Source organism: Anabrus simplex, chromosome 2 (genome assembly GCF_040414725.1).
Source record: "Anabrus simplex isolate iqAnaSimp1 chromosome 2, ASM4041472v1, whole genome shotgun sequence".
Lineage (NCBI taxonomy): Eukaryota > Metazoa > Arthropoda > Insecta > Orthoptera > Tettigoniidae > Anabrus > Anabrus simplex.
The window spans coordinates 725,413,169-725,431,800 of NC_090266.1; the positions used below are offsets into that span (position 1 = coordinate 725,413,169).

The 18,632-nt window shown below is 40.0% G+C and overlaps 1 protein-coding gene across 5 annotated transcripts in view; it reads right to left on the reverse strand.

Moving 5' to 3' along the window:
* Itpr (Inositol 1,4,5,-trisphosphate receptor) overlaps positions 1-18,632 on the reverse strand; it is a 1,013,977-nt gene that overhangs the window by 411,132 nt on the left and 584,213 nt on the right. For all 5 annotated transcript variants that reach the window (XM_067141353.2, XM_067141352.2, XM_067141351.2 and 2 more), the window contains exon 30: positions 8,195-8,306. In XM_067141353.2, the coding sequence (XP_066997454.1) occupies positions 8,195-8,306 (112 nt within the window). The remainder of the gene's footprint in view (positions 1-8,194; positions 8,307-18,632) is intronic.

Here is an 18,632-nt window from a genome sequence, read left to right on the forward strand (position 1 = left end):
TTAATGTAACGCCTTGTGTAACATAAATGCCTACATGCTTGCCTGTTTCCCATTTTGGCTGATGATGACGCAAACACAGCGTCGAAACTAGTTCCAAGTACAAATACATGTTATAAATAAAATATAACTTTTTGTACTGAAAAGGTGGACCGTTTTAAGTTTTTCCTATCATCCTTAATAGATACAGTAATACAAAGCTTTCATTCACGACTTCACGAAATGGATTTGAAAAGACGGTGGATCTTAGCAGTAAATCGCAGGAAGTGACTCCGAATTTGTACATTTACAGTGTTTAATACACAGTAACTCTTTGCACAATGTAAAGGTTAACAATAATTACAAACAAATTATTATAGTAACGTTAAATTTCAAAGTAAGCTACACTATGCCATACATTGTACAGATACATTGTATTCTATTAACATAGTCTTAATGATAGCAACAACAATAATAATAATAATAATAATAATAATAATAATGATAATAATAATAATAATAATGATGATGAAGAAGTTGGATGTCAGCACCAACATCTACAAAACCATGCAGAAGACGGTGGTCATTGCCATGACTTAAATTGTACGGAAATTTATCGGTTCAAATTCTACGTAAAACTGTAGTGTAAATTAAGGTTTATTCTGCTTTGATTTCCTAAAATCTGTACAACTGCTTGAATATCATTACCACGAAAGTGTGCAATATAAGTAATAATAATATTAATAATAATAATAATAATAATAATAATAATAATAATAATAATAATAATAATAACATACCGTACTATAGACCACAATGTGAAATTGTATAGTATTTCGTCACAACCTCACGAAATGGATTTAAAAAGGCAGTGGACGAATATACTGTAATTACAGAAACAGGCCTCCATTACACGATATCAATAGCTCAAAGAAATACCGCATTTTACATATGTAAAGTTCTGTTCTCGGCCCGAGGTGGTGCAACTCTTTTCAAGGAAACCCGTAGTGACCATGAGCTGCATGTACCCTCCTGTCAATGTTAAATTTCTGTCTGTATCGGGAATCAAGCCTGGGCCCCCGACGAAGGAAACTAGTAGCGCTAACCGTTATATTACAGAGGTTGTCGCGATCATATTATAAATACAGACACGATCATTTATCGGCAACGTTAAGATATTCTGACTTTTTCAATTGGTTCAACATCAAACCTGTGCCTTTTTATCGGAAAAAGTTCCTCTATAAGCTCTTCTCCTTGTTGTATTTCCCTTTCTCCGCTTTTTAGATTCGAGGTCCAGACAATTCACAGGGTTGATCAGTACACGAGGTGACTTGTTATGAGTAAACTATATAAATAACAGCAGAAATATGCTTACACTTCATGGAATTATTTTATTCCTATACCAAGGCCTCCCTCGCAACATTAACCTACGCTAACATGATATCGTATTAGAGATAGGCCAAATATATTTTTCTGAAGACAGCATTGTTGAATGTGTACATGAAAATTAATCTCGTTATCACCACAAATAATACACAAATTACTATGTTGCCTCTATCGTGAAATGGTAGAGTCTCTAGTGAACCAACGTTTTTCTCTTATCATATTTGCAGTTATTCGCTCTGTTGCTATTTCCTGCGAACTGTTTTTCTTGTAAATTTAATAAATGACCACTTTCTTGAAGTTTGGAATAATTTGGCCAATTGTTGTTACATAAAACACTCTGAAATCCCACTGTTATTATTTAGTCGGCCATAGCAACACGCTGTGAAACGACAGAGATATGTACGCGGTGATCGCATTAACTTACAATGTTCGCCACTCGCAGCGCAGCGGTGCATTTTTCCCAGCAGCGCACGGAGCCTATAGGTATCAGAACAGATAAAAATGCCAATGCCACCAGAAGCCATGTTGTTCTGTCGAGTATAGCCAAAAATTTCTCAAGACCGTATGATGACCTGGTCTGAGATTTATTTCCTTGAGTGCAGACTATACTCGCCGAATACTCAGCAATGACCTGGCGCAGCTCAGCAATATGCCTATCATAACCGTTACAAATCCACTGTAACAGTGCCATAGTGTGGACTAAAAGGGAATAGTGTTCGGTTATACTTTAAACCTAAGCACTAACATCTACATCTGTAGATATAGAGGAAAGCTCAACGTCCATCCCGTCGTCAAAGGATGAGGGACTGACGCCCAGGACTTCAACTTATTTAGGGGGCAGGATTTCTTCCCGAGAGGGGAGCACACAGGTTTAGGAGCAAGCGTACCTCCAGATGGAGGGCATGATTTCCCCTTCACAGGAGAAGTGCGGGAGCGCCTGGTAAGGGAGATAATTTCCCAGCCCTGGTCGACAATGCTGCCTCCGCCAGCGTGGGAACGACTTTCGCCGACCTCTTTGTGGAGGGAGACTTGGCCTAACTCCCACTGTTGTGCCAGCTTAGGATTCCCAACCAGCGCAGACTTGTTTATGGTCGAAGGTGGGCGCCTTGGGCGCAGCGATCGTAACAGTTTTAGAAATGGAAATGACGAACCTGGAAGACTCTGTGCTATCTTTGTGTAGTCTAGCGTCTTGGTCCTCCCGAAGGTATCACCACCTTGACGAAGGCAAAATATATTTTGCCGGGTGTTTATTGGAGGCTTGCGTGGTCAAATGATCCTTAGAGCTATGCCGGCGGGAGCATCTGCTCCTGGTAGGGCCACCCAAGCCAGACAGGTCTAAGGTGATGATCCAGACTAAGAGTGATACCCTGGTCCTCCAGGTTGGGGGTTGAGCGTAGGGTTAACTCCCCTACCTCATAAAAAACCAACTGTTACGGATACCTTAAGAATGAATAATGCAGGACTGGAAAACTTGGTGACGAACCGGCGAGAAAAATGGCTAAAGAGAAGGAAAAAGGATATTATATTAGCAACGTGGAATGTTAAGACATTGAAGAGACCTGGCAAGTTGAAAGAATTAAGGAATGAAATGGATAAGTATGGAGTGAAAATAGCAGCTCTACAGGAACTAAGATGGAAAGGGCAAGGGATGATGATGTCTGGACAACATATTTTGATGTACAGTGGAGAAAAAGCAGGCAGCAATGGCACAGGATTCCTCATACATAAGTCAGTAAAGCAAAGCGTGATCAACTTTACTCCAATCAATGATAGGATGTGCTCTGTGAGAATTAGGGCAAAATTCTTCAACGTAACTGTGTTTTGTGTGTACGCCCCTACTGAGGAGGCAGAAGATGAGAAGAAAGATGCATTTTATACCAAATTGGAGGAAGAAATTAATAAAGTTCAAAGGCATGATGTGAAAATTATCCTTGGAGATTTAAATGCAAAAATTGGAAGAGAAGAAGTGTACAAACACTTAGTAGGGAAAGAAAGCCTGCATGAAGTAAGTAATGATAACGGATTGAGATTGATTGATTTTGTGAGTGGAAAGCAGATGATAATTAAAAGTACTTGGCATCCTAGGAAAAACATTCACAAGGAGACCTGGATTTCACCAGATGGTGTGACAAGAAATCAAATAGACCATGTTATCATAGACAGGCGACATGCATCAGATATTATGGATGTTAGAAGCTGCAGAGGTGCTGATGCAGATACAGACCACTATCTTGTTACAGTCAAGTACAGACAAAAAATAGATTTGGCAAGAACGGAAAAAGTAACAAGAAAGGCAAAGCACAATATTGAAGGACTAAAAAATGAGGAATTGCAAGAGAAATACAAAAAGAAAATAGCTGAATCTTTGGCAATAAAAAGGGAATTATGGGAGAAAGGAGAAGTGGAAGATAAATGGGAGATACTGAAAACAACTATCAGTGAAGTTGCAGATAGTACCCTGGGAAAGAAGAAATTGGTAAAGAGAGCAGAATGGTTTGATGAGGAATGTTCAACATTAATCCAAGAGAGGAATGATGCTAGGAACAGAATGCTTCAAAGGAGAACAAGACAAACAGTAGAAGAGTATAGAGAGAAACGAAGAAGAGCAGATAAGATATGTAGATATAAGAAAAGAGCTTTTGAAAGAAAGAGAATCGAAGAACTGGATGAAATGAAGGATAGAAACGAGGTACGAAAGTTCTATGAAAGAACAAAAGATATTAAGAGAGGGTTTCAACCAAGAGCTGTTTTCTTCAAGGATAAAGATGGAAACCTTCTGGGTGATAAAAGCAAAGTGCTTGGAAGATGGCAGGAGTATTTTTACGAGTTACTCAATGGAAATAATGAAGATGATAGAGAGGAGGAAAATATAAATGTTGATGGGGAAGAAAGAGAATTGGAAGAGGAATCAGTAAAAGAGCCAGACTTAGAAGAGGTCAAAGCTGCAATTAATGCATTAAAGAATAATAGAGCCCCAGGTGAAGATAGAATGGAGTCAGAGCTGTTGAGATATGGGGGAGAGGGAATAGAAATGGCTGTTTATGAATTGATTAAGGAGGTTTGGACAAAGGAGGAAATACCCAAGGATTGGACATTGGGTATAATTTACCCATTACATAAAAAGGGAGATAAGGCAGTATGTGGAAATTATCGAGGGATCACCTTGCTGGATGGAACGTACAAGGTTTTTGGTAAGGTACTAGCCTTAAGATTGGAATTATGGATGGAAAGAATATTAGGGGATTACCAAGCAGGTTTTAGAAAACATCGCTCTACTCTGGATCAGATATTTATATTACGACAAGTGCTAGAGAAATTTTATGAATATGACAAACAGCTACATCAGCTGTATGTTGATTTTAAACAGGCATATGACAGTCTAGATAGGGGTAAAATTTACAAGATTATGAAAGAATTTGGAATCCCAAGGAAATTGATTAGATTAACAGAAATGACTTTGAAAACAACGGTATGTAAGGTGAGAGTGGAGCAAGATCTGTCAGAGGAGTTTTTAGTGGAGAGAGGACTAAGACAGGGAGATGTACTTTCCACACTGCTTTTTAACCTAGCATTGGAAAAAGTAATCCGTGAATTGCCCATCAACCCAGGGGGAACCATTTTGAACAGATTAGTACAAGTGATAGCATATGCTGATGATATAGCAATAATTGCAAGAAATGAAAGAGCTCTTGAAGAGAGCTACTCAGTATTAGAAGGGAAAGCACGGGACCTAGGACTAGAAGTGAATATAAACAAAACAAAATATATGAAGATGGGAGATACAGAGGGAGTAAGAGGAAGGACCCCAGTAAGATTAAATGGGAAGGAATATCAAAGAGTCACATCTTTCAAATATCTAGGCTCTATAATAACAGAGGACAATAAAACCTCCGTGGAAATACAGGAGAGGATAACAAGTGGAAACCGATGCTTTTACGCCTTACAAAATATGTTTAAATCCAGGAATGTCAGCAGGAATACAAAAATTAAAATATACACAACAGTACTAAGACCAATAGTTATGTATGGCTCAGAATGCTGGGTGATGACCGCCAGAGAAGAACAGTGGCTGTTACGGTGGGAAAGGAAGATATTGAGAAAGATATTCGGTGCAGTAAGAGAGCAGGATGGGTGGAGAATGAGGACAAATGTAGAGCTGCAAGGACTGTTTGGCCAGCCAGATATTGTTGCTAAAATTAAGCAGGGAAGAATTAGGTGGGCCGGTCATGTTCAGAGAATGGCAGAAACCTGCACCGTAAAAAAGGTGTTTATAGGGAAACTTGATGGAAGGAGGAGGAGAGGAAGACCCAGGAAAAGATGGATTGATGATGTTGAGGATGACCTTAGAAAGTTAGGAGTTAAACTTTGGAGAAGAAAAGCTGAGGACCGAGATGAATGGAGGCAGGTGATAAAGGAGGCCAAGGACCTACAAGGACTGTAGCGCCGACCAGTAAGTAAGTAAGCGTCTTGGTGGGTGAATTCATGGAATTGAACTTACGGCGTGCTTCCCGGTAGGAAAGACCATCCAGGGTCTTTATCTCCTGGATTGTCTTCTCACCGAGATATAACGGACAGTTCCGATCTCAGGGTGAATGAAGATCCAGGCAGTTAGTGCACCTGTAAGGAGTTGTGCACTCTTTTCACTCCGTGAGCTCCTCTGCCAAATGTACCACAAACAGATGGATTCGAGCAACAAGATACCATATGCCCGAACCTCAGGCATTGATAGCAGCGCATGGGAGGCGGGATGTACAATCTCACATCGTAGCAATAGGTCGTTACTTTGACTTTTTCTGGTAACACTGACAATTTGAAGGAGACAATGAACGCACTCATGGCAACGCCTCACCCCTGACTTTGCGCGTAATGCACCGGATGTGTGTCACACCACGGTGCTTCATGTCTTCCATCAACTCATCGTCAGTGTTCAAGATAAGATTGTGGTGGAAGATAACTCTGCGAACCAGATTCAAGGTGTTGTGGTCTTTCACTTCAACAGGAATATCACCAAAGTGGTCGCACTTGAGCAACCGATTAGCTTGCACGGCAGTGCGCGGTCATTAGCAACAAAGTAGCGTTGTGCATTTTTTTCAGATCTCCCAGTTTGCCGCAGACATCTTCTATGTGCCTACTAAACAAAACAGACTTTACCAGCTTGAAGTCACTCCCATCAGTTCTGGTAGTAACTAGAAACCTAGGAAAGCTGGATCCAATTCATTCACGCTGCGCTTGTTCCCAGGGGGTTGAACCCTTCAAGGAATCAACTTCGGTGGGGGGCCACCTTAGGCAGCTGAAGATGTTTCGAAGCCATGCCCAAAATCATCCTCCCCGAATGCCACCCACTCTGATCCTGGGGCCTATGTAGCCGAACCAAGCAGCCAAGGCAATACCCACCTGGTCGTAGCAGGTATTGCCTGGGGTTGGACGATGCCTAATACATGATGACTGAGGCAATGAACTCTAGGACTTTCTTTCCCCCAGTCACCCGCAATAGCACGTATCCCATAGCGTCTACAGAGTTAATAAATGTAGAGAAAAAAATAAAAACAATTAATAATACTATGTCCTCTGGCATTCGGCTGTATGGGGAGCTGTGTTGTCAGGCAGATACTATTGCATGGGTACATGCGCTCCCACTCAAAGGCTTCCCGGGTCACCAGCGGGCTTTCGAGCATAATCGCTCACGTAAGAGGCCCATCACTGAGCAGCATGCACATCAAGAATTTTGAATCGGTCTACAATTAAGCCCCAAATAGAAAGAGGGGACCAATGGCAACATGACCCTTTTAGTCGCCTTCTACAACAGGCAGGGGATTACCTGTGAATGTCGCCTTCTATGACAGGCAGGGATTACCTGTGAATGTATTCAGCCCCTCCCATCCACAGGGGGTCCAACACATGATAACAAACCTCAATCCATGTCCGTGCCTAGGTCGCCCTCTTTTACTCGCCTCTTACGACAGGCAGGGGATACCAGGGGTGCATTCTATATCTGCGTCCCCCACCCGCAGTGGGTGTTACCCTTTTAGTCGCCTCTTAGAAAAGGCAGGGGACACCATGGGTGTATTCTTTGTCTGAGTCCCCTGCCCACAGGGGTAAAGGTGATTATAGAAATATAGCAGACAAGAGGGCCTTTTAAGCTCGTAGATCAGGATGAAAAGCTAGTCACTGGACCGGACGATATACAAGTAAGGAAGAATTACACGGAGGAGCTCCTCAAAAGATACGAGATTGGGTGACCATTGTATCCATGATGCAGAATGTGGACTTTGTATCCATGATGCAGAATGTGGACTTAAGATCACCAAGTCTGAAAATCATGAGTGCAAAGAATGGTAAGACTGTGGGCGCTGACCAAGTTCACATGGAAGTACTGAAGTTGCTAGGCACCAAGGGGATCTCACTGCTGTGTCACTTATTTAATAAAGTGTACAACATCGGCTGTATTCCATCTTACTGGCTGAAGTCATCCTTTGCAACCCTGCTGAAGAAACTGAGTGCAAAATTGTGCAGTGACTATCGCACCATCAACCTAATGAGTCATGCATTGAAACTTATCCTTTGCATCTTTCACACCAGGATCTATGGGCAGATAGAAGCAGGCATCAGTGACTCCCAATTTGGTTTTCGGAAAGGGCTTGGAACATGAGAACAATGATTCAGAATAAGAACTTGATTTGTTTCTGTGTATTATTTTACTGTAATGATCAAATTTGTCAATTCTGTTATGTTGTTCAACTAGAATAAATGATTGTGTTCTATTTTTATAGAAGCATAAAGCATAAGTGTTCACTGTTCAACACTACAGAACTCTAAAGAATCACCCAGTTACCTTTTCACCATATTCTGGATCAACAGCCATCATTTCTCTTAACGTCCTCAAAACTTTGACACACAGCTTTTCCTCCTTTTCTTCCAAGAGTTTCTCAGTATGTTTAATTAGCCTTAAAAAGAAATAACAATTTATATGACATATATAATTTTCACAACAGGAAAGAGTTGTATGAAAGGATTTTGCAAACATTTAATTTCTCAGGAATTCTAGTTTACAGCACCTTTCTTTTTATCTTACCAGTAACCATATTTTTCAATGAAAGTTTAGAACAATGATCTTATCCAATTTAGCCTACCATGCATTAGCAAAATTCACATTCTTGATGAGATAACTCATTAAATAAATAATTCAGCCCCCTGTAAATAGCATTTTATTACTCTGTTGCAAAACTAAACAAGTCACAAATTTCCAAGAGAATCTTAAATATTCTTCAAAATTGTTCATTTTAAAGTGTGATTTAGAAAGAATACTACTTTGTCATTTCATTAGTCATGCAGATAGGCACCTGCATCTTGCACACAAATCCAGACACCTGTGACACGACACCTTACAGTATTTTAACATGGTCTCCTTCACAAATGCAATGCTGTAAGTTCAGTGCCCTTTCAACCGCTGCAGATATCCATAAACACCACAGTGCCTGAATTTTGTCCTGAAAAGGAGTTCTTTAACCCGCGAGGACTGGTGCATGGGTGTTTCTGACCTGAGACTTAAATATTAGCCTATAATTCTGATTGGGTTACCCCTCGTTTCCTGTTCCCTTCAATACCTTCCTTCCTGACCTTGAACTAAATCCTGATGAAGTTCACATGTTATAACGTTGTCATCACCCGAGTTATTAGTGCGTTACTCTCTGGCGGGTCAGATTTACCCAAGGCACCAGTCCTCGCATGACTTTTTGGTCAAATCAATGCTTATCTTGATAGCTGTGTTGATGGATTGGAATAAGGAACAAGAACGTTTAAAACCACTAATTGACGAAGTATTTTAAGAACACAAAGAGGAAGACGGAATCGGTGGACAGGCAAGTGAAGATGAAGATGACTTCGTTTCAGATAGTGTGCTTAGCTTGCTGAACAATCATCGGCTTACATTAGTCGGAACGATACGTAAGAATAAAAAAGAAATTCCTCCTAGTTTTTTACATCACAAAAACAGACCACAGTATTCAAGTAAATTTGTATTTGATAATCAAGTGACTCTGGTATCATACGTTTCGAGGAAAGGAAAGACCGTGCTGCTCCTATCAACAATGCACCATGATGCAGCCATTGATGGAGAAACTGGTGACGAATATAAGCCGGAGATGAACACATTTTACAACTGCACAATGTCTGGCGTTGATGTTGTTGACGAGCTTTGTGCAACATACATTGGACGTGTGAGTAACCGCTGGCCACTAACGGTATTTTATGCCAAGCTGAATGTAGCTGGCATAAACACTCTCATTATCTACCAATCAAAGAGACCTGATAAGGTAGTTACGCAAGCTTTCCTCAAGCAACTGTCTCAGGAAATGGTCCACGAACATGAAAGCCCAGCCGTAATGGAGAACCTTCTTCGTTCGCTGAGGTCGAACATAGCTGGATATGTAGGCATTGGAACTTAGATGATTGGACCTCCAGCTAAGAAAAGTCGAACAAGATTTGGGTATTGCCCTTCCAGTGCTGACAGGAAGACGAAAACTCAGTGCAACAATTGTGGAATAATGATTTGTGGTCAACGCACCACTCCTATGCGTCTCCAGTGTACGGGTATCACTACCAGCCAGCCTGAATAAAAGGGCACATTTTGGACAGCCATGAACTCTTGAGGAATACCGGTAACAATTTGAGAGTGATTGAAAACGTTTATTGAGACTTGTGCTATATATTAATGTAACTATTTCTTTGAATTGTTGATCCTAAGTGACTGAAATTTAAGATAATTACTTCCCTGCCGATATTAAGGCCTATTTTATTATTAATGAAATTATTTGTAATTATTTTGCATGTTATATTGAATACATTTTTAAAAATCACGTTAAACTATATAGAATGGTCCGTCAAAATAGTCCAGATGCAAATTCATTTTGTACGTAGTGCATGATGGCTAAAGTAGATTTTTAAAATCCGGGTCAAATACACCCATACGCCAGTTTTTGCGCTATATTTCTTCGCGCCAGTCCTCAAGGGTTAATGAGCCAGTACTTACACAAATCCCCCAGATTTGAACAATCTTACATGTAAACCAACTTAGCCATGATTCGATACCGCAATCTTTAGTATAACAGGTGAACAACTAACCAACTACACTCTGTAGCCAGTTTCCTTCAACAAATCAAATTAGAAGACAATAAAACCTGTTAGTTAACAGCTAATGGTCTACTACTATATAAGGTGAAATTTTCTTTCATGAATATGCAAGAGATTACAGTTTGGAATAAATTATAGGTGGAATAACATTGCTTTTTCCAGTCTTGCTAATAGGTTTTACAACTATATCATTATTTATCCAAATTAGTCAAGCTCTATTCTTGCAGTCAGAGAGTAAATTGATAGACTAATGATAATATGCAGTAAGGTGTCCCTAAAAATGTATTAACAGTGTCATTTTATCTTCGTACTTAACATTTGTGTGAGATATACTCATGAAAAGCTTTATAATCTACAAACACAGAAATATATTTTTTAAAACATAAGATCCACTGCTCATACTTCTCATCTTTTGCATTTATTCTTTTTATTTTTGTCTCTGGTTTTAACTCTTATCCATTCGCATAAATTACAGTGCATCATCATCATCATCATTATTATTATTATTACTACTCTTAAACAACAGTTGCTTGAGCCATTTTGGTGATTGTAATAATAATAATGTTATTGGTTTTTAAGTTCCACTAACTACTTTTCGGTTTTCAGTAAAGCCAAGGTGCCAGAATTTTGTCCTGCAATAGTTCCTTTACATACTAATAAATGTACGAACATTAACCTGGCATATCTGAGGCCCCTGAAATACAACCGGGCTGAGCCGGGATGAAAACCACCAACTTCAGAGCTCAGGGGAGGGCCGGCACGACCAGAGATATTTTCAAAATTGAAAGGTGGGCAATAATTTCTTTACATTTTCCTTTTATTTCAATCTCTTCTCATCAGCTTAGGGTTTAGGAAAGGTTATTCCACTGAAGCTCAACTTGTAGGATTCCAGCAAGATATAGCAGATTTCCTGGATTCAGGAGATCAAATGGACTGCATTGCGATTGACCTATCTAAGGCATTTGATAGGGCAGATCACGGGAGACTACTGGCAAAAATGAGCGCAATCGGACTAGAAAAAAGAGTGACTGAATGTGTGGCTATATTTCTAGAAAATAGAATCAGAGAATTAGAGTAGGCAAAGCTTTATCTGACCATGTAATAATTAAGAGGAGAATTCCTCAAGGCAGTATTATTGGACCTTTATGTTTTCTTATATATATAAATGATATGTGTAAAGAAGTGGAATCAGAGATAAGGCTGTTTGCAGATTATGTTATTCTATACAGAGTAATATATAAGTTACAAGATTGTGAGTAACTGCAAAATGACCTTGACAATGTTGTGAGATGGACTGTAGGCAATGGTATGATGATAAAAGGGATTAAAAGTCAGGTTGTGAGTTTCATAAACAGGAAAAGTCCTCTCAGTTTTAATTACTGTGCTGATGGGGTGAAAGTTCCTTTTGGGGATCATTGTAAGTACCTAGGTGTAAATATATGGAAAGATCTTCATTGGGGTGATCACATAAATATGATTGCTAATAAAGGGTACAGATCTCTGCACATGGTTATGAGGGTATTTGGGGGTTGTGAAAGGAGAGGGCATATAAGTCTCTGGTAAGACCCCAACTAGAGTATGGTTCCAATGTATGGGACCCTCACCAGGATTACTTGATTCAAGAACTGGAAGAAATCCAAAGAAAAGCAGCTCGATTTGTTCTGGGTGATTTCCGATAAAAGAGTAGCGTTACAAATATGTTGCAAAGTTTGGGCTGGGAAGACTTGGGAGAAAGGAGACAAGCTGCTCGACTAAGTAGTATGTTCCGAGCTGTCACTGGAGAGATGGCGTGGAATGACATCAGTAGACGAATATGTTTGAGTGATTTCTTTAAAAGTAGGAAAGATCACAATATGAAGATAAAGCTGGAATTCAAGAGGACAAATTGGGGCAAATTTTCGTTTATGGGAAGGGAAGTTAGGGGTTGGAATAACTTACCAAGGGAGATGTTCAATAAATTTCCAATTTCTTTGCAATCATTTAAGAAAGGGCTGGGAAAACAACAGATAGGGAATCTGCCACCTGGGCGACTGCCCTAAATGCAGATCAGTAGTGATTAATATATATGATCTGTAATTTTTATTGTGCCTCAGTTCTGTGTGCCATATTTGTAAGAATGCCTTCATCTAACAACAACCACCTATCCCATTATGAGTTTGCTCATGTGACATACATTAACTTCTGCTTTATTTCAGTCTAGTTTATGGAAATTACAGCAATGGATTTGCTATTCCAAGATTTGCAAAAAATCAGTCAACAAGTGAGGGAAAAGACACATTTTAATAAGCAATGACCCAAGTTCAAGAACCAGCTTGAGCAATAAAATAGTTCATCATCATCATCATCATCATCATCATCCTAAACCATCTCCAGTTTCCCGGGTGTGGTATATGAGCCTCCTCCATCTCATCCTGTCCTTGTACCATTCTTCCTCCACCAACTTGTTCCAGGGTTGCCCATGGTGGGTCTATCCCCTAACTCCCTAATACAAGGGGAACCTGACCCCTACAGAGCGCGTCCCCAGGTGGCGGATAGGGGGCCCCTACAGTATGTAGGGCTGGTTGAAATAACCAATACAACCCGCGGACCAACAGGTAGCCCAATTCCTGGGGGTTTTAAAATACTGGGACACCCTCTCTCCAGGGGTCATAAATATGGAGGGCCCTTGCCCTGGGTTAAGGGTGAAGACCTCAACGACATCTACGGCGGAGAAGATGGACTTTGGTACGGCGGAGATGGCGGAAGAGGCAACCCATCCTTCTGGGGTGTACAGATGGAACCTACTGCCTTGTAGGACGAGGAAGGCATCCTCAAAGGCTAAGGGAGTAAACCCTGAAAGAAAATCCTCTTATGCGTTAGGCCTAGCAAGTCAGCAGGAGAGTATTGAGTATAGTTGCTTTCAATAAGAAAAAGAGCCTCGGAAAGGATGTAAATAAAATAGTTATAAAGTAAAAAAGATAATTTAATGTTTTCATAATGGGCTTAAGAATTCTACTTTTTTCTCCCCCATCCCCATGTACTTACGTTGTACTAACAAATTTACATTTTTGTCAACAATGGTATAGTACAGGGCTAGGACAGGGAAGTTGATACTTATGTTTCTAATCAATTTTCAGCCTCGGCATTTGCCTGTAGTGAAAATGGAGAACCATAGAAAGCCATATTCAGGGTTGCCCATGGTGGGTCTATCCCCTAACTCCCTAATACAAGGTCTCAGTTATATGATCCATAACACATAGACAACAAGTGAATTTCATTAAGTTTAGTACTGAATAGTTATTTTTTTTTCACTGGTATGTTATAGTGTCACATTTCATGCTTCGACAGACTGAAAAACTATAAGTTATATTAACTGAGATGACACTGAAAAAGAATGGCTTCCTTCTTAACAAGATATTGAATGAAACACTGTATACTCACATGTAACTCTGACTGCTGTCTGTGGGTACTCAAAACAATCAAGTAAAAACTTCTAATATACTTTCTACGAAATATACGTTGCGTGACACTATGAATCTTACCTAATATCATGTACTGGTGGATTGAGAGTATTTACTAAAGGAAATCACATAAAACAAAGTACTGAAGAAGGAAGAACAAATTATAAAGTGATTTAGAGACACCTAACTGCATTTCCCAAGACATCTAAATATGTGTGTGTTTACTGGTAATAGTCATTATATGTAAATAACCTATGCATTAATTATTCCTTGTTATGTCGACCTAGCAAGCATGGTCAGCCATGTCAGGTATTCCTTTAAATTATTAGGAAACAATTGAGAAATACTCAAGTGATTCAAATAGTCTTCTGCACTAGAGTCAATACATTTAATAACTAACTTCATGTTTTCTGAGATTTCCTTCCACCACAGGTGCTATCTCAATTTTCGTTTTAGCTACATCATTTTGGTTGCATAATTTGTTTTTATCTGTAATCAATATTTATTGACTACAGTACTTATAGTCTTTGAACAAGCATAAGATTTTTGAAATCTGAGTTCCTTGAATTCTTGAAGATACACTGCCTCCTATCAATGAATGTTATACAAAGTCAAATCACATCATTATGACCACCAGCTACTATCTAGAGTAACCTCCGTGTGCAGCTAGGCAGGCTAGGAGTGACTCAATTAAATGCTTGTTGTCACAAGTATTTAGTTGCCTGCAGTGCATCCCATAGCTTCAACGAAGCAGAAAAGCAATGATGAAGGTGGTCTCATAGATGATCAGTTGGGTTTAAGTCTGAGAAATTAAGCAGCCAGGGAAGTATTTGGGAGTCTTGGTTGTGCTTTTCTAACCAGTCAGGCAGGCATTTCTAGCTATGTGATATGGTGTTTGTTAATGGAAGAACCCAGCTGCCTCAGGGAAGACAAATATTATCAATGGGTAAATGTAATCTTGAAGGAAGGATTCATAAACAAATTGATAGAGAATGCCTTTCAAGTGGATGAGTGGTCCTAGAGAATGCCGAAGAAACATTCCTTACTGTCACGACTACCGGTATTGCAATTCTTATAGCAATGGTCGCAGAGTATTTGGTCTCTGCAGTTTCTCATATGACAAGCCAATGGCCATTTCTTTGATGAATCAGAAAGTAGGCCTCATCAGAGAAGGCCAGCTGTTTCTCATATGCAGAGGTGCCAACTTTGAAGTGGATTATCAGTAATCACCCTCCGCCCCCCGAGAAAAATTTCGAGTCAAGTCCAAAGCATGCTCCTTCCTTCTTGATAATGACACCCCTTTTGCCCTTCCCTCTAGTAATCTATCCGAAAGTATATCATATTACACAATAGCATTTGCACGCAACCTGTTGGTTCTGTGATAAAACATTCCTTGTAGCTTGTTTCTCACGCAGCAGCTGCTTTTTAGTGTAGTTTTTCTTGAAGCATCCTTCCGACTGTGATGACATTTTCGTTTTCTGAACCATAAGCGATACCAGTGCAGATGTGCTAATGTAGACCTCACTTCTTTCTCAATCTTTCTGTCAACTGTCAGCTACATTTAACACAGCAAATACAACATTACTGAAGGATTTGTAGTGGAGAAGAGCAGTGCCTGAGCTCCTTCATTCACGATGAATTTTACAACGCTTATGGGTAGCAAAAGGAAGTCACGATCGAATCAGTATCGTTGCCAACTCACAAGCATTGAAATAAAGACGATTTAGAAGAAAGGCTCGAAAGGACTGAACATTTGTCCTTTTCTTTTGTTTCCATCAAAAATTATTTTTTCGTGATAATGTCAGCTTTTCCGTAATAATTTCCCATTTGACCGTAACTCCGTAATCGTGAGGTGAAATTCGTAATAATTACGGACAATCCATAATAGTTGGCACCTCTGCATATGATACATCACCAGCCATCTGTTTGATAAGGCAGAAAGCAGGACTAATTGGAGAAGGCAACCCTTTGCCTATAAGCAGAGATCCAATTTTTATACTGCCGTCAAACCAGAAGCCTTTTCCGCCGAAGCACCTCTGTTTGTGTAAGTGCAGTGACCATCTGTATACTTGGAATCTTCATCTACAGGGGAGTTTGCTGCTCGGTTGTTTGACATGTTGATGGCAGGTTGCTCCACAGCAGCATGTCAGTCTGCCCTCATGCACCTTTGAGGTAGAAGTTTGTTAAAACCATATTATAGGGACCTTAGCATAAATTACACTATTTCAAAAGGTAAAATATACCTATATGTTACCTCATATTAGTTGTAGGAAAGGGATGTGTTCAAAGCGAAGGCAAGCAACCTACCAACCCACTAGCATCAACAGCCACTGTCTGATATTTATAAAATATGGCATCACTCCCAGAAATCAACACAGACAGGTGTGATAACTGCAACACCATAAAACCCTAAGAAATAAATTTAAAAAAAATGATTTTTGTTATATACCTCAGGTCCCCTCAATTGCCGGGGAGACTCTCCACAATACACCCCAGGTGATTTAGACCAATGGAGCATCAGTACAAGTCAGGACTGTCCAGATCAATCGAGTAGGTATGTTATCAACAGCTGGTATCATGAGTAAGAAACTGAGTAGCGTGCTAGAAAAGAAAAGAGCACCAGGCTGCAGGAGTCTGCAGTGCACTGCAGCTGTATTGCTTGAGGGCCTTATAATACAATTCTACCCAGCAGGTCACCTATTAAAACGTCATGTGACGCTCCAGAATTTCCACATCTTTTATTGGTAATGGTGCCATTTGGCCACTCAAGATACATTTTTACTACAGTAGCACATGAACAGTTCACAAACTGTGCTGTTCCAAATTATTGCCACCATTCGGAAAAAACCTGTAAGCATCCCCTTTCTTCAACATTGATAAACTGCCCCTTTTACCCATGACAGCAATACATGGTATGTGTGTGGAGGAACTATCCACTGGCTCATGGGCTATCATCTGCTGATGCCAAATACAGGAGGTGGTCATGATGTTACTCGACTGTATATTTTGTGAATCCAAAGGAAAAAAAAATCCATGACATTTATTTGCACACTTTTCTACTTATTATGTTAATCGACAGGGGGGGTAGCAGCCTTTCAGAAGTTACAAGTGCGGCAGTCTAGATGACTGATATGGCTTTGTAATAATACTCAACATGGCTTAGCTCTGTTGATACTGCTGCACGGTTGAAAGCAACGGGAAACTACAGCCGTAACTAACTTTTGAGGACATGCAGCTCTCTCTGTATGAATGATGTACTGATGATGTCTTCCTCCCGGGTAAAATATTCCGGAGGTAAAATAGCCTCCCATTCGGATCTCCAGGTGGGGACTACACGAGAGGTGGCGATCATCAGGGAGATGGATACTAACATTTTACGAGTCGGAGCGTGGAATATTAGAAGTTTGAATTGTTGCGGTAGGTTAGAGAAAATAAAAAGGGAGATGGATAGACTAAAGTTAGATGTATTGGTATAAGTGTAGTACGTTGGCAGGAAGAGCAGGATTTTTGGTCAGGTGACTACAGAATTATCAACACAAAATCAAACAGGGGTAATGCAGGAGTTGGTTTAATAATGAAGAAGAAAATAGGGCAGCGGGTAAGCTACTATGACAGGCTGGTGAAAGGATTATTCTTGTCAAGATAGACACCAAACAAATGCCCACTACAATAGTGCAGGGCTATATGCTTACTAGTTCAGCGGATGATGAGGAAATCGAAAGAATATATGAAGAGATGGAAGATTTAATACAGTATGTAAAAGGTGGTGAGAATCTAATTGTGATGGGAGACTGGAATGCAGTGGTAGGCGAAGGAAGAGAAGGTAATGCAGTAGGAGAATTCGGATTGGGAGAAAGGAATGAAAGAGGAAGTCAGTTGGTTGAATTCTGCACCAATCACAATTTAGTCCTTGCTAACACTTGGTTCAAGCACCACAAATGACAGCTGTACACATGGACAAGACCTGGAGACACTGGAAGGTATGAAATAGACTTCATTATGATTAGGCAGATTGAGGAACCAGGTGCTGGATTGCAAAACTTTCCCAGGAGCAGACGTGGACTCTGATCACAACTTGTTGGTCATGAAATGCCATCTGAAAATGAAGAAATTGAAGAAGGAAATGAATCCAGTGAGAAGGGATCTAGACAAGTTTAATGAAAGGAGTGTGAAGGATTGTTTCAAGGAACATGTTGCACAAGGACTAAATGGAAAAGCTGAAGGAAACACAGTAGAAGAAGAATGGACAGTCATGAAGAATAAGGTCACTAGGGCTGCTGAAGAGATGTTAGGAAGAAAGGAAAAATCAACTAAGAATAAATGGATAACTTCGGGGATACTAGACCTGATCGATGAACGACGAAAATACAAGAATGCAAAAAATGAAGAGGGCAGAAAAGAATACAGGCGATTAAGAATGAAGTGGATAGGAAGTGCAAGGCAGCTAAGGAAGAATGGTTGAAGGAGAAGTGCAATAATGTTGAAAGTTGTATGGTCCTAGGAAAGGTAGATGCTGCATACAGGAAAATCAAGGAAACTTTTGGAGAAAGGAAATCTAAGTGTATGAATATTAAGAGCTCAGGTGCAAAACCACTTCTAGGGAAAGAAGACAAGGAAGAAAGATGGCAAAAACATATCCAACAGTAGTATCAAGGTAAGGACATAGATGATATGGTTCTGGAACCAGTAGAGGCTGTTGAT